At 39.6% G+C, this 12,226-nt stretch overlaps 2 protein-coding genes across 3 annotated transcripts in view; both read left to right on the forward strand.

Moving 5' to 3' along the window:
• Positions 1 to 3,302, forward strand: part of tulp4a (TUB like protein 4a) — a 57,559-nt gene extending 54,257 nt beyond the window's left edge. Inside the window, exon 14 of the mRNA XM_046298659.1 lies at positions 202 to 3,302. Within this exon, the coding sequence (XP_046154615.1) occupies positions 202 to 318 (117 nt within the window). The 3' untranslated portion in view covers positions 319 to 3,302. The remainder of the gene's footprint in view (positions 1 to 201) is intronic.
• A 408-nt stretch (positions 3,303 to 3,710) lies between these two features.
• tmem181 (transmembrane protein 181) lies at positions 3,711 to 12,201 on the forward strand. 2 transcript variants are annotated; one of them, XM_046298647.1, is made up of 17 exons: positions 3,711 to 3,995; positions 5,775 to 5,878; positions 6,227 to 6,294; positions 6,564 to 6,654; positions 6,753 to 6,874; positions 7,020 to 7,136; positions 7,271 to 7,351; positions 7,442 to 7,541; positions 7,737 to 7,867; positions 7,979 to 8,070; positions 8,163 to 8,220; positions 8,390 to 8,492; positions 8,619 to 8,670; positions 8,785 to 8,867; positions 9,189 to 9,278; positions 9,376 to 9,442; positions 9,613 to 12,201. In XM_046298647.1, the coding sequence occupies exons 1-17, from the start codon at positions 3,865 to 3,867 to the stop codon at positions 9,695 to 9,697; spliced, it is 1,575 nt and encodes a 524-aa protein (XP_046154603.1). In that variant the 5' UTR covers positions 3,711 to 3,864; the 3' UTR covers positions 9,698 to 12,201. The 2 variants fall into 2 exon arrangements, with proteins under 2 accessions (XP_046154603.1, XP_046154604.1); XM_046298648.1 differs by lacking the exon at positions 3,711 to 3,995 and adding an exon at positions 5,135 to 5,259.
• The last annotated feature ends 25 nt before the right edge of the window (positions 12,202 to 12,226 follow it).

The following is a 12,226-nucleotide window of genomic DNA, read 5'->3' on the forward strand; positions in this document are numbered from 1 at the left end:
CACATAGATGGGAAGTTGGGTATAGATAGTGTAGGAATGTAGAAGAGTGAATCCATTAGTTTCTAAGAATATGACATGGAATAAATATAATTCAGCATTCAGTAGGGAAATAGCTCAGACAATCTGAGACAATCTGAAATGTTGTTTGTTAGCTTCCTGTCTATGTTCTCTGACTGTGTGTTTGTTTGTGTTTGTGACCAGGTGATGCAGTTTGGCAGGATTGACGGCAACGCCTACATCCTGGACTTCCAGTACCCATTCTCTGCTGTTCAAGCCTTCGCAGTGGCTCTAGCTAATGTTACTCAACGCCTCAAATGAGGTCCCACCCCCTCTTACACTGAATACTAGCGAGGATCGGAACACCTGCTGGAAGGACAAGATTATTTAATTTGAAGTTACTTTAATATTGGAGAAAAGACTGAAATTAACTCTGTTTGCATATCGCATCGCAAGCGAGAAAACGAGACACTGTGGTGCTGCACTGCCCAATGTGGCCACCAGAGGGTGGAATAAGCATGGGCTGCAGGCGTTGGAGCAGGGCCATAGTTTGCCTTGGCACAGTCAGCGGTCCCCTGTACTGCTTACAGGGCCCAAGAGCTCAGCTTTCTGTAGTCGTCATGCAAATAAATGCTGCTTTAGCTAATGAAAGCTAGCTAGTGGAAAGACTTAACTTACAACCTGCTAACGGTTTGGGTTTCCTGTCGGTATGGTCCCGAGAGATGAGTCGTTCTCTCTGTGCGGCTTTAAAAAGGAGCAGCAGTAATACTTGAAAAAACTATCTGGAAGATTGAAGATGTCGTTTTTTTCTTTCCAGAGCGTACAGGTACTACTGGGCACTGAAATCCGTTGCTGTATGAAACCGTTATCATCACTTTATAACACTGCTTTGGCGTTTAGGTTTTTACACCTAAAGATAAAACTTTCTGGGGGGGAAATCTAGGCTTTTGAAATGTTATTTTTTAGTTATCTGCCATGTGTTTTGTTACAATCCAAATCTATCTTGGCTGGATTTGAGGTTTCAATATATGCATTGTATTGTTGGAGCACTAGCACACACAAATGCGCAAGTTGTCTGATTTCCCTGTTGTCAGAAACTCTGGAGAGGTAAAAGATGTAAGCTGAACGGCAGTCCTTGGAATTTGAAGGGAAAAAAAGATGATGTAGCTCATATGGTTAATGTATCTCTGCATTTGTTTTTCCTCTTGTTACGAATAGGTCATACAGTATTCAGATATGAATTTTAACATTGTAATTGTTCATGTTGTTTATTATACAATCTTAGTACCTTGTTTACATGGATTTCAAGATGTCTGCTTTATTTGGGAGAGACAGAGACTTAATTGAAATGCTGTTCTGTACACTACAAAATCTGTGTGTTTTAAAATGGTTTTACAGAATAGTTGTGACCGTTATCCTGTATCTCCCATTTTTATCATGGTGACATGTTGACGGGGACACAAACAAAGATCCTAGAGGTAAGAGTTCACCAATCCGACCTTTGTTTCCCTGACATGAAGTAATTTGTCACTTGCTGTCACTTCTGTGAAGTGAGCGTCATCGTGTAGGCGTGTCCTACTCTTAAGCCCACACTAAATGAGTAAGCAAGGTACAGGAAATATTTTTGTATATTTCACCTATGCCATTTCATTATTATTATTATTATTATTATAATTTTTAAGTCATGTAAATAACTGCCACATCATTCATAAATATTGTAAAATGATCTGGTGGAGTTGGACAGCTGTTTTCATTGTAGCCCACTGTGTATGTTCAATATTATGGCGGATAGCTGTAGTACAGTAGTATAAATATAGAAATACACTATAATCCCTGAGAAACCTGACATCTTTCTATTCTTTCAGTCTTTGAAGATAGCTTTCTCCTTAATTGAGGTTATCTTAACCTGTTAACTTGGCAAGCTGAAACTGCAATCTTTTAAGCTGACTAGTTTTTGTTAGACATCCAGGCTTGGGTCTCTATGCGTTGTGAACAGTCTGCAGGGCTGGGGATGGATGCTGGCACAAAAGCAGATAGACACTTCAAATATTTGCGGACTTAAGTGTGGTAAGATACCTGTTAACATCATCCACACTACTAATTTTCAAACATATCGTTGGAAAAAAATATTTATCAAACTAAAATATCTATTTGATGGATGGTTAGGATCACTTCAAAACGTGTGTGACAGAGAGAGATCACTCCGGACCAGATCCACACATCATGGTCTTGACAGCAATGAGATTATTAGATTAGATTTTTCTTTCTTCCTCTTGAGATGCATGTGATAGTTGTTGGTTGGGGTGGGATTAAGATGGACCTGATTCAAAGAAAATAAAATCTCTTAAACATGTCCGTCAACGTTCATTTTGTGTTAACAATTTTGTTGTGCAATATTTTCTAAAGAAAGGTCCTCCCCTCACCAACACTGTTTGACAACCCTTCACTTTCACACTAGTAGTGTGGGGAAAACTATGATATTCAATTTCTTTTTGTTGGTCTGTACATTTATTTATGAGATTTTTTTTCTTAAGCTAAAGGCTGTACATAACTTGTTGACTTTGCTGAACATTTCTTTCTGTTGAAAGGGGTTTGTTACTGGTGTAGCCTATTTGTCAGATCATGGGAGGGGGTGGGCAAGTAGGGAAGAGACAACTTTTCAATATGTGTTCTGTGAAGTTTGCAGTGGATGGGAGAAGATGTGAAGAAGTGCCCTGTCCTTGAGTGTAGTTGGTAGTAGTCATTTAAGGAAGTATGTGTCAAGTGTGTTCAATTGTGAGGTCAACCGATCCCATGAGTGTTATCTATGTTAACTTCTTCAGTGTGTGTATTTCCACCAATTCTTCCCCTCGAGAAAGCTAAACCTTTTTCACTCTGTTAAGAGTTTTATCTTTTTGTTTATTCTCACCATGCAATGGAAATCTACGCATCCATGGTGTTGACTGACTGGTCAATTCTGATTGTGTATTATTTCAATACAACTCACACATCAGTCCACATGACATGACCGTTTGGATAAGCCACTGAAAACATGTATAGATCTCCCTTGGACACTGGTTTAGGATTCTAAAAGAATTCATTTGAGGTGGTAACCTGTAGTAGACATTGTAGGATTTGGCTTTTCGTTTGATCAGAAATGTGCTTTGTACATGTACTTGTAGACATATATAGGAAAAAAAACTTGAAAAAATCTGAGTGATTTGGTGACTGAATGTTTATAGTGAACGGTAGTAAGGCATGCCATGTTAATTATTTTACAATTGTATATGTCACGCATCTTTTGAATAAAATGTCATTGTTTCAGATTTTGTTTTGTGTGTCTAGTCTGTTTGGGATGTGGTATTTTCTCGTTCAAGCACTACGGAGTGCCTTGGAACCCTGTAGGTGTTTCAAAATGAAAAAAAGGATTTATCCTTGTACAGGTTTCTTCTAATAGCTTACGAATTCCATTTAACAATGGTCAACTTTACTATGTTGTAAAGCTAAAATTGGAATTCCTAGTAGCAGTAGCCCTCTAAAACAAAGTGTGTTGGGCACAAAAGTCCCATAGAAAATAGCTTTCTCTTAATGTAGTAAACCTTGTATCCGTGCAGAAATGCAGATGAAAAACTGTAGAGCATTGATCTTCAATCACAGTCGCTTCCCTCTCTCCGTGGTGCTGAATTGTCACGTGATTCTCACCGCTGTATTTGTATGTTCGCTTCCGCCCCCTCGTTTTTTTGTGCTTTTTCTTTAGACCTGCACGAACAAAAAAGCTTTGCCTGCAGTTTCAATTAAACGAGAGAACACAAAAGAGAAACCGGCGTTGTTTTGTAAAGGCTGCAGATTATTTCCCATCGCCATTTTCAGACCTCAGACACCGGCACGATGGACACCGACTACTCCGCCTTCGAAAACCCTCTATACAGTGAATTGAAATATTTCTGTAAGAAGATACAAGAGGTCTATAACGAATTAAAGGAAGACCTGACACCTTACCGCGACGATCGTTTTTACAGGTAAATTATAGGGTCACTACACCAATATTAAATAATCCAATATATGTATTTTTGTGTTAATTCAATCATTACTCTACAATGAACAAGCATTTGTGAGCATACATAGGCCTATTAACTGCATTTGATTTTCATGTAGGTATTAACATAATGATACGATTAATAACATTTGTCAATGTGTATTTACAATATGGATATAGCCTTTACAGAATATCCAGCTGCAGCCATGCACCACCCTCAACATGGCGCATTGTGGTTCAGGTGCGCTATAAAGCATCACTGGTTTTCTTTGGACAGTTCCTTGTTTTGCAGGTTTAGATACGCTTTTCATTATTTATCCTTCGGTTTTATGGGATCTTACATCAAATATAATGTGTCCCTATAGGCTACCTTCGTTTAGAAAATGCTGTTACTTCTGCTGATAATACAAGAAAATTCTAAGGTCATTATGGCAGAAGCCTATATGATATAGGCACAGGCCAATGAGTGAAGGCAACAAGTGTTGGGGTGTATTCATTACTCCAAACAGTTGCAAAATGGAACGAAAACTTGTGTTTATATTGGACAGGTTCAGCAAACAGGGCGGGACCTACATCTTGGCACTCCCCCACCATTGTAAAACATATTTAGGAAATTATAGAAATGTATTTATTAATGTCTACATTCGTTTTTGACATGTATTATATTACAGATACCTTAATGTATACTTTTAAATTATATTATGTGAGCTAAACATAAAAATGTCAAAATATATTAAAACATTTTCCTTAAAGTATAATATTTTCATATTACTAATGCTACTGTCCCCACTACAATAAAATATACTTAAATACATGTCATTTTGTCCATTAATTCCTATGGACTGCTCCTCCTGGGAATGCTAATATGGCCGAGAGGTGGCTTCAAAGCCTAACAATGGCCAATACACAGCATCAGCAATCCAGGATTCATATACATTAATGGTTTGGATGCATGATGGGGCTTGATGTATACAGTCAAAATTGAATTCACATGTTTTTCATTAGAGTTGAAATGAGGATGAAAATCTGATTTATGCGCTTGCAACGACCAAATCCACTCCCTCTAACTGAGCTACAATAAGAAGCTCCTCCTACTCTCTTGTCCCCACGTGACTTCAGTCCCGCGACATCCAGTGGTGACGTTTCATTTGGTTGTCGCATACAGACTGATGTATACGGATGTGGATTTTACCTGGCCGTTTTGATTTGATCTCGATTCTAGAGTGAGAATCTACAGAAATGGATGTGTAAGTTCACATGTTTAAGACGATCTACAACTTAGTTGTATATTGTTGCCACTTCATATCGTACATTTTTCATCTCAAAACGTTAGTTTCTGCCAGTCGTCTGCTTGCCTCGGGATCCTATGCAAAGTTGACAGACACACCTACGTTACTTTACACGTTAACTAACTAGTTTGCACGCCACCGTGTTTTTGGTGGCAGGTGTTTTTTCGTTTGTCTTATATTCTGGTACCGGTGTGTGTTACTAAGCAATATATTAACATTTCTAATGTGGCTAATTGCTTATCTAACGTTTCCAAAAGCTGATGGTGTGTAATTTATAGCTGGCCAGATAATAAGCCTCTCACACTTCCTAAACTAGCCTAAATTACTGAGTTGGATTATGCTTCGATTTTAATATGACAACCTCTTAATGTCTTGAGCATAGGTGTTTAAATCAATAAATGTTCATCACAGAGAGAGGACTCCGATTGTTTTCAGGAAACTGATTGTAGTATGATATCCTTTCTCAATTTCAGGCTAGCCCCCATGCGGCTCTACACACTCTCCAAAAGACACTTTGTTTTGGTCTTTGTGGTGTTCTTGATCTGTTTTGGCCTCACTGTCTTCATTGGTATAGCAGGTATGTCGTTTCTATATATTCTATCAATGTGCACCCACAGTGGGCCCAGTACACCCACAGTGGGCCCAAGTCTATATTACTGCTGGGAAACAGCTGTCCACTTTCTTCTCGCTCTTTCTCTTAATTAAAGCCTTACTAGAAAGGTCCTTATTGGTAATATTACACCATTTTCCTAAAGTGAAAAGAATGTTGAAAATGCTATGTCTGCACAATGGTGGATTTGCTGTAGGAAAGGGATATAGTCGAGGAGACTTAAGGACTTAGTTTTGCCTATAGGCGTGACAAGCCTGTTTGTGCATGAACTGGTCCTGGAGAAATTTTTTGCTTACTTTGTTCATTCTTCTGCAGGTCCTAAAATCCTTGCGGAGACGAAATACAGTGGAGATGAACTGCTGGACAAAAATCAATCCATAAAGGTAAGACAAGCAAACAAACAAATACATGTCTTTCCAGGATCGCAGGGAATGTGCTTGAACTGTTTGCTTTACGTCAGAAATGGCTTTTTATTAGTGGACAAACTCACACCACCCTGATGCTTACACATATTTGTGAGACTGGGAGGGTAAAAGGGAGGAAGAAGTGCACAGTCCAAAATGAACACTTAGATCCCACAAGTCTTGGACACAGCTTGATGTCCACTCTTTGACATTGTGATGTTCTGAGTATGGATCTAATATGGTTTCAGACTGGTCCCTTCATCCTGCAGTCTCCGCCCCTCTCCACCTATAACCAACAGCTATGGCTCACCTGTATAATGCAGGTGGAACACAGCACTGGTGAGATCTACTCCCTTATAAATTATGGTATTTTTCCTTCTAAGACTTTCATGTCATGTGGATATTGACTTTTTTTTGTTGCCTTTGTCTCTATTCAGTGGTGGACTTCCTGCAGCACTTTGAGATCAACGTGGAGCTGAAGGGAGTCATGCAGGATGCCAGCGTCATGCACATCCGCAGCAACGTGCACCAGAAATCACGAATGCTGCACTGTGGCGCTGTGAGTTGCAATCAATATATCAGTCTATTCATTCATTAATCAGTTAACCAGTTTGTCAGCCAATTGACTAGTCAGTCATCAATCAGTTATCAACCAATCAATTGGTCAATGAACAAGGCATCTATCCTGCTGTTTCCTCCTGCAGAAGTGTGATGAGATCATTGTGGTGCACCTGGGCTATCTGAATTACACACAGTACCAGATCAATGTCAGCTTCAAAGGCCTGGAGAACATCACCTACGAAGTCAAGGTCAACTTCATGGTGAGCTCACAACACACTGTCTGGAAAACCTGTTTAAACTGTGAGCTGGCTGTTTCTGAAGATGCGTCTCATCCTACTGACACAGTGGCTTTGAACTGCATTTCAATGACACGTTTCTTTCTCCTCTCTCTCAGTGGAAGATGTATAATCCCTCGTTCTCTCAAGTGGAGATCTGGTTCCGGTTTGTCTTTGTGGTTCTGACCTTCATGGTGACGGTAAGAGATCTATGCAATTGAATCCATCTTTATGGTTTCTGCTGTGTATGTTTGTCTTTGTATGTTAGTCTTTGCTGTTATGTATTGCAGTGCATGTTTGCTCACTCTCTGAGGAAGTTCTCCATGAGAGACTGGGGCATTGAGCAGAAGTGGATGTCCATCCTGCTGCCTCTACTACTGCTGTATAACGGTGAGTCATTGAGTTGTTTACCACTCTTTCCTTTGTGCCTTCCACTGCACACCAGGCCTTGATATTTAAACGGTGTAATATGTTTGAACGTACCCTTCTGACGGCCTAACTTTGCTGTTAAAACCCATATATACTACAGTCTTTAGGTCTTTGAGGTTTTTACCTGTTTTGATGGCTGGGGTTCTTGTGTTTCAGATCCATTTTTCCCACTGTCATTCCTGGTTAACAGCTGGTTTCCGAGGACTCTGGATGCATTCTTCCAGGCCCTCTTCCTGTGTTCTCTGCTGCTCTTCTGGCTCTGTGTCTACCACGGCATCCGGGTTCAGGTGCGTCTCACATTCATCTTTAACCAAACTCTATATTTTAGTATTGGAACCCAAAATCAGTCTGTCTTTTTTTTTTTTTCTAATCCTGGATTATTCTGGTTCCTGTCTCAGGGAGAGAGGAAGTGTCTGACGTTCTATCTTCCTAAACTGGTCATTGTCGGCCTCCTGTGGCTCTCAGCAGTTACCTTGGGGATATGGCAAACGTAAGTCTGAAGGACTCTGTCAAACTAACACTGTATAACATACTCTGTTTGGAAAAGGATGTTATGAGCTCTAATTTCCTTTACATCCACAGGGTCAATGAGCTACAGGACCCCACCTACCAGTACAAAGTGGACATCGCTAACTTCCAGGTGAGTGGAACACATTTACCTTCTGTGAGAATTTTTATGGAAAATTCAGAAGCACATGTCCAGTGTATAATTATACATATTTTTCAACCTGGTGGAAGTTTGGACATTGACGGTGGAGGTAGTAGTGCAATGACCATCATGTTGATTAAAGGTTTTGTTGTACTTCCAGGGCATGAAGATTTTCTTCCTGGTGGTGGTGACCCTGTACGTCCTGTATCTCATCTTCCTCATCGTCAGAGCTTGTTCTGAGCTCAAGAACATGCCCTATACCGGTAACAATGATGCATTTGTCATATTCTAATCCCGATAGAGTTAGGGGTTGCATTTGATACATCCACTCTCATTTAACCTTTCCTAATATTATTTTTATTGTACTGTGGTCTCATCTTGGTCATCAGATCTCCGGCTGAAGTTTCTGACTGCGCTGACATTTGTGGTCCTGGTAATAAGGTACGGCCATTGTCACCTGTTGACTTCTATTGAGTCATAATATCTAAACTGGACGGATCAAACATAATAATAATAATAATAATAATAATATCTAATTTGTTCCATTCCCTCTAGCATGGCGATACTCTATCTTAGGTTTGGTGCCAAGGCTCTGCAAGACAACTTTGTGGCTGAGTTGTCAACCCATTACCAGAACTATATCCTTTCTTGTCAATGTATTTTTTTTTTGTCATTTAGCAGACTTGCTTATCCAGAGTGACTTACAGAAGCAATCAGTGTTAAGTGCCTTGCTCGAGGGCATATGGACAGATTTTTAATATTGTTAGCTTTCGGGTTCGAACCAGCAGCCTTTCGGTTACTGGCCTAACAATCGTAACCGCTCGGCTACCTGTCACTGACGTCTTCTCTTCTATTGTGAATTCTGCAGTCAGTAGCATAGGTTTCAAAAAAGGGTCATCTTGATGAGCTTTGCGTGCATTAGATACGTTTACTTAGATCTGATCCTTAACTCGACATACCAGCTGAATTTTTATCTTTCTATGGATTACTCAACTTTTACTTGTACACATTAGCATTTGTGTATTCCCCCTCAAAAGACTCCATTTATGGTAAGTGATTCTTGAGGAGAAGAAAAATATGCAATGAGATTTGAAATATGAGTCTGGTTACTTATTGCCTTGTCTATCTCATTATCTTGTGTATTAGACTCCCAGTTGAAGGATAATCCTGCATTCTCCATGCTCAATGACTCAGATGATGAAGTCATATACGGGTAAGTAGTCATGTTAATTCACTGTCTCTCATTGCCTTTGTTATACATCGTTCTACTTAAAGATGTAGGCGTCACAGTCTTGAGATCTAGATATCGGAGTCTGCATATGCCTGCTTTGAATGTCTAAATGTGTTTCTACTCAAACTGATATGTATTTATTTTCTATGAAGGAGCGATTACGAGGAGATGCCTTTGCAAAATGGCCGTGCCATCAAAGCAACAGCCAAGTACCAGAATGAGAGCGACAGCGACTGATCCATTCCTGATTGGTGCGTCATTCACTCCCCTGTTGTCCTGATTGAATCCTTGAGGGGATTCTATTAAACTGGCCCGGGTTGCACCTGGCAGTGCCCATCACGTGACCGGGTGAAGACTGTGAGGGAGGCGAACCCTTCTCAAAACGAATAACTTCTCAAAAGAATAACTAACATTTTAAACTAGTTTTCATTGGGAAGGCAGATAAAGATTTTTAATCAGTCACTTTTGCTTGTGAACACAGAATCCTACTCATCACGTGCTTAACCTATGCCACTTTTCTTTGTTTTGAGCCGACTTTGCTGTCAGCCAGAACAGGGCACCCGGCTCATGCCCGGGAAGCACCCCGGTCACAAAACGATTGCAATCACTTTTCACCCGGTGCAAACTATGCCTGTCTGGGCTAGCCTAATCGAATCCCCTCATTGGACAGCATATTCAACGAATGAACCACCATTTGTAAATAAGGAACGTTTGCAGAAATAATGCAAATGGTAAAATACTGTAACTGTTAGGGTTGTGAAGGTCATTGAATTTTGAATGATGGTAATTGGCCAGCCAAATGACCGGTCTCCGTAATAACCGTTTTTGTTTTTACACACATTTTTCTCCTCCTTCGCTCCTGACTGCATGTGCTGCCATAGAAATGTAATTACTTATTTTTCTGATGCATTGTGGGGGGAGTTTGCTAGTTTCTTATTTCAGCAAGGAGCGAAAAGGTTTCATCACGTTAAGAGTACATGTTACCGCAGAAACGGACTCAAATGCACGAATGCCCGGCCGTCCCGTCTTGGAGGTCTTCATCCACAACCGTCGGTTATACGGTAATTGTGCCGGCCCTAGTAACTGTACATAAATATATTTTTTAACTGAAAAATGGTGTATTCTGAATGTAAATTCAAAGAAAGGAAAGGTGTGCAGGTATGGTCAAATGTTTTATGGCATTTTAGTCATCAAGTAGCCACATAAAAACAAACGTTCTGTACACTGTCTTTTGGTTATCATGAGCCGCATATCATAATTCTTGGATATATAAATTAACTTTGAAGGAAAGCGTGACACATTTGATCATGGGATTTATTATTTATACAAAAATCACAATGTAACTAGTGTTAAACCACTACTGTCTCTTTTGTGCTTGAAATGTGTTGTTTTTAGCCATTCCTACTAAGCTCTCTGACATTCTGAGTTTGAGGGGGGGGGGGGGGGTGTAATTCTGCAAAAAACATACCATGCTGCCACTGTTTTTATCCAAGACCTTTATCTCAAATGGTTGTAAAACCAGTTTAGAACAGCAATTCACTGTTGTATGCTTGTCATATACTTTGTTAATAGCCAGAGTATAAGCATGCATATCCATCAAGTGAAGTTTTCTGAATATTTACCGGACTACCACCATGCGTTACAATAACCAGCAGGAAGAACCTTAACTTGAGTAGGTGTAGCAGTTGACCCGCTCTTTTGCCAATCCATTCCTAAGTGAAGCCACTGTATGATTGTACTCCTGGTGTCCAAATCGTATGTCATTTTTGCCCCCCCCAAAATTATGGCCCCATTTGTTTAATAGCTATGGAAAATGTTTTCAGTTTTCACATTCCCGAAGCAATAGTCTAGACGTAAGATATGGATGATTCCTGAAGTTCATTCAAACACTTCTAATGCTTAATCATTTGATTGTGATGTCTTGTGAAATATTAAGGCAGTGGTGTCAAACTCATTCCGTGTAGGGCCTAGTGTCTGCAGGCTTTTGGTTTTTCCTTGCAATTAAGACCTAGACAACCACGTGTGGGGAGTTCCTTACTAATTAGTGAGCTTAATTAATCAATCAAGGGAGGAAAGAAAAGCCCCAGCCACTCGGCCCTCCCTAGAATGAGTTTTGACATCTGTGTTAAAGGAATACTCAAGTAGCATATTTGTCATATGGCCTTTCCATCATTCATTTTAGCTTGCCTTTCATAGCTTTTATTTTTTGTTCAAAGGTACTTTGGCTATATGTAAATTTCATTTGTACAAATTAACCAAATAATATTCTGGATTATTGTTTTGTACCTTTTTTTCTGTAATCAATAACCTGATGCAGGATTTTATGGATACAGGCTCAAGGAGGCAAGTTAGTTTTCATCACTAACCATTGGTAATTTTCTGTCTGAACCAAATTAATGAAATGTGTGTTGAAGTAAAGAGTTACCACTGATCCTCCAAACATGTATTCTAATAAAGATGGTGCCTTCTTTCCACTTTGTACCAGGGTCAGGAGTTTCCTCCAAACTTTGACTGCAGTCTGAAATCTTTGTTTGTGATGGAGCATCTTATATATATATATATATACTTGTGGCTTATAGGGAGATGATTGTGGTGGTTATTTTGAGGTTTGAGTAAGAACAATGATTTTCTTTGATAGACTCTTGACTAAATTAGAACGGCACTCTGTACATACTGTATCACGTGTAAATAAAGCACTTGTGTATACAGCAAATATGAATTAAACCTTGTAAATTATAAAACATGCATGTCTTTGGGCATTGTCTT

Source organism: Oncorhynchus gorbuscha, linkage group LG14 (genome assembly GCF_021184085.1).
Source record: "Oncorhynchus gorbuscha isolate QuinsamMale2020 ecotype Even-year linkage group LG14, OgorEven_v1.0, whole genome shotgun sequence".
Taxonomy (NCBI): Eukaryota; Metazoa; Chordata; class Actinopteri; order Salmoniformes; family Salmonidae; genus Oncorhynchus; species Oncorhynchus gorbuscha.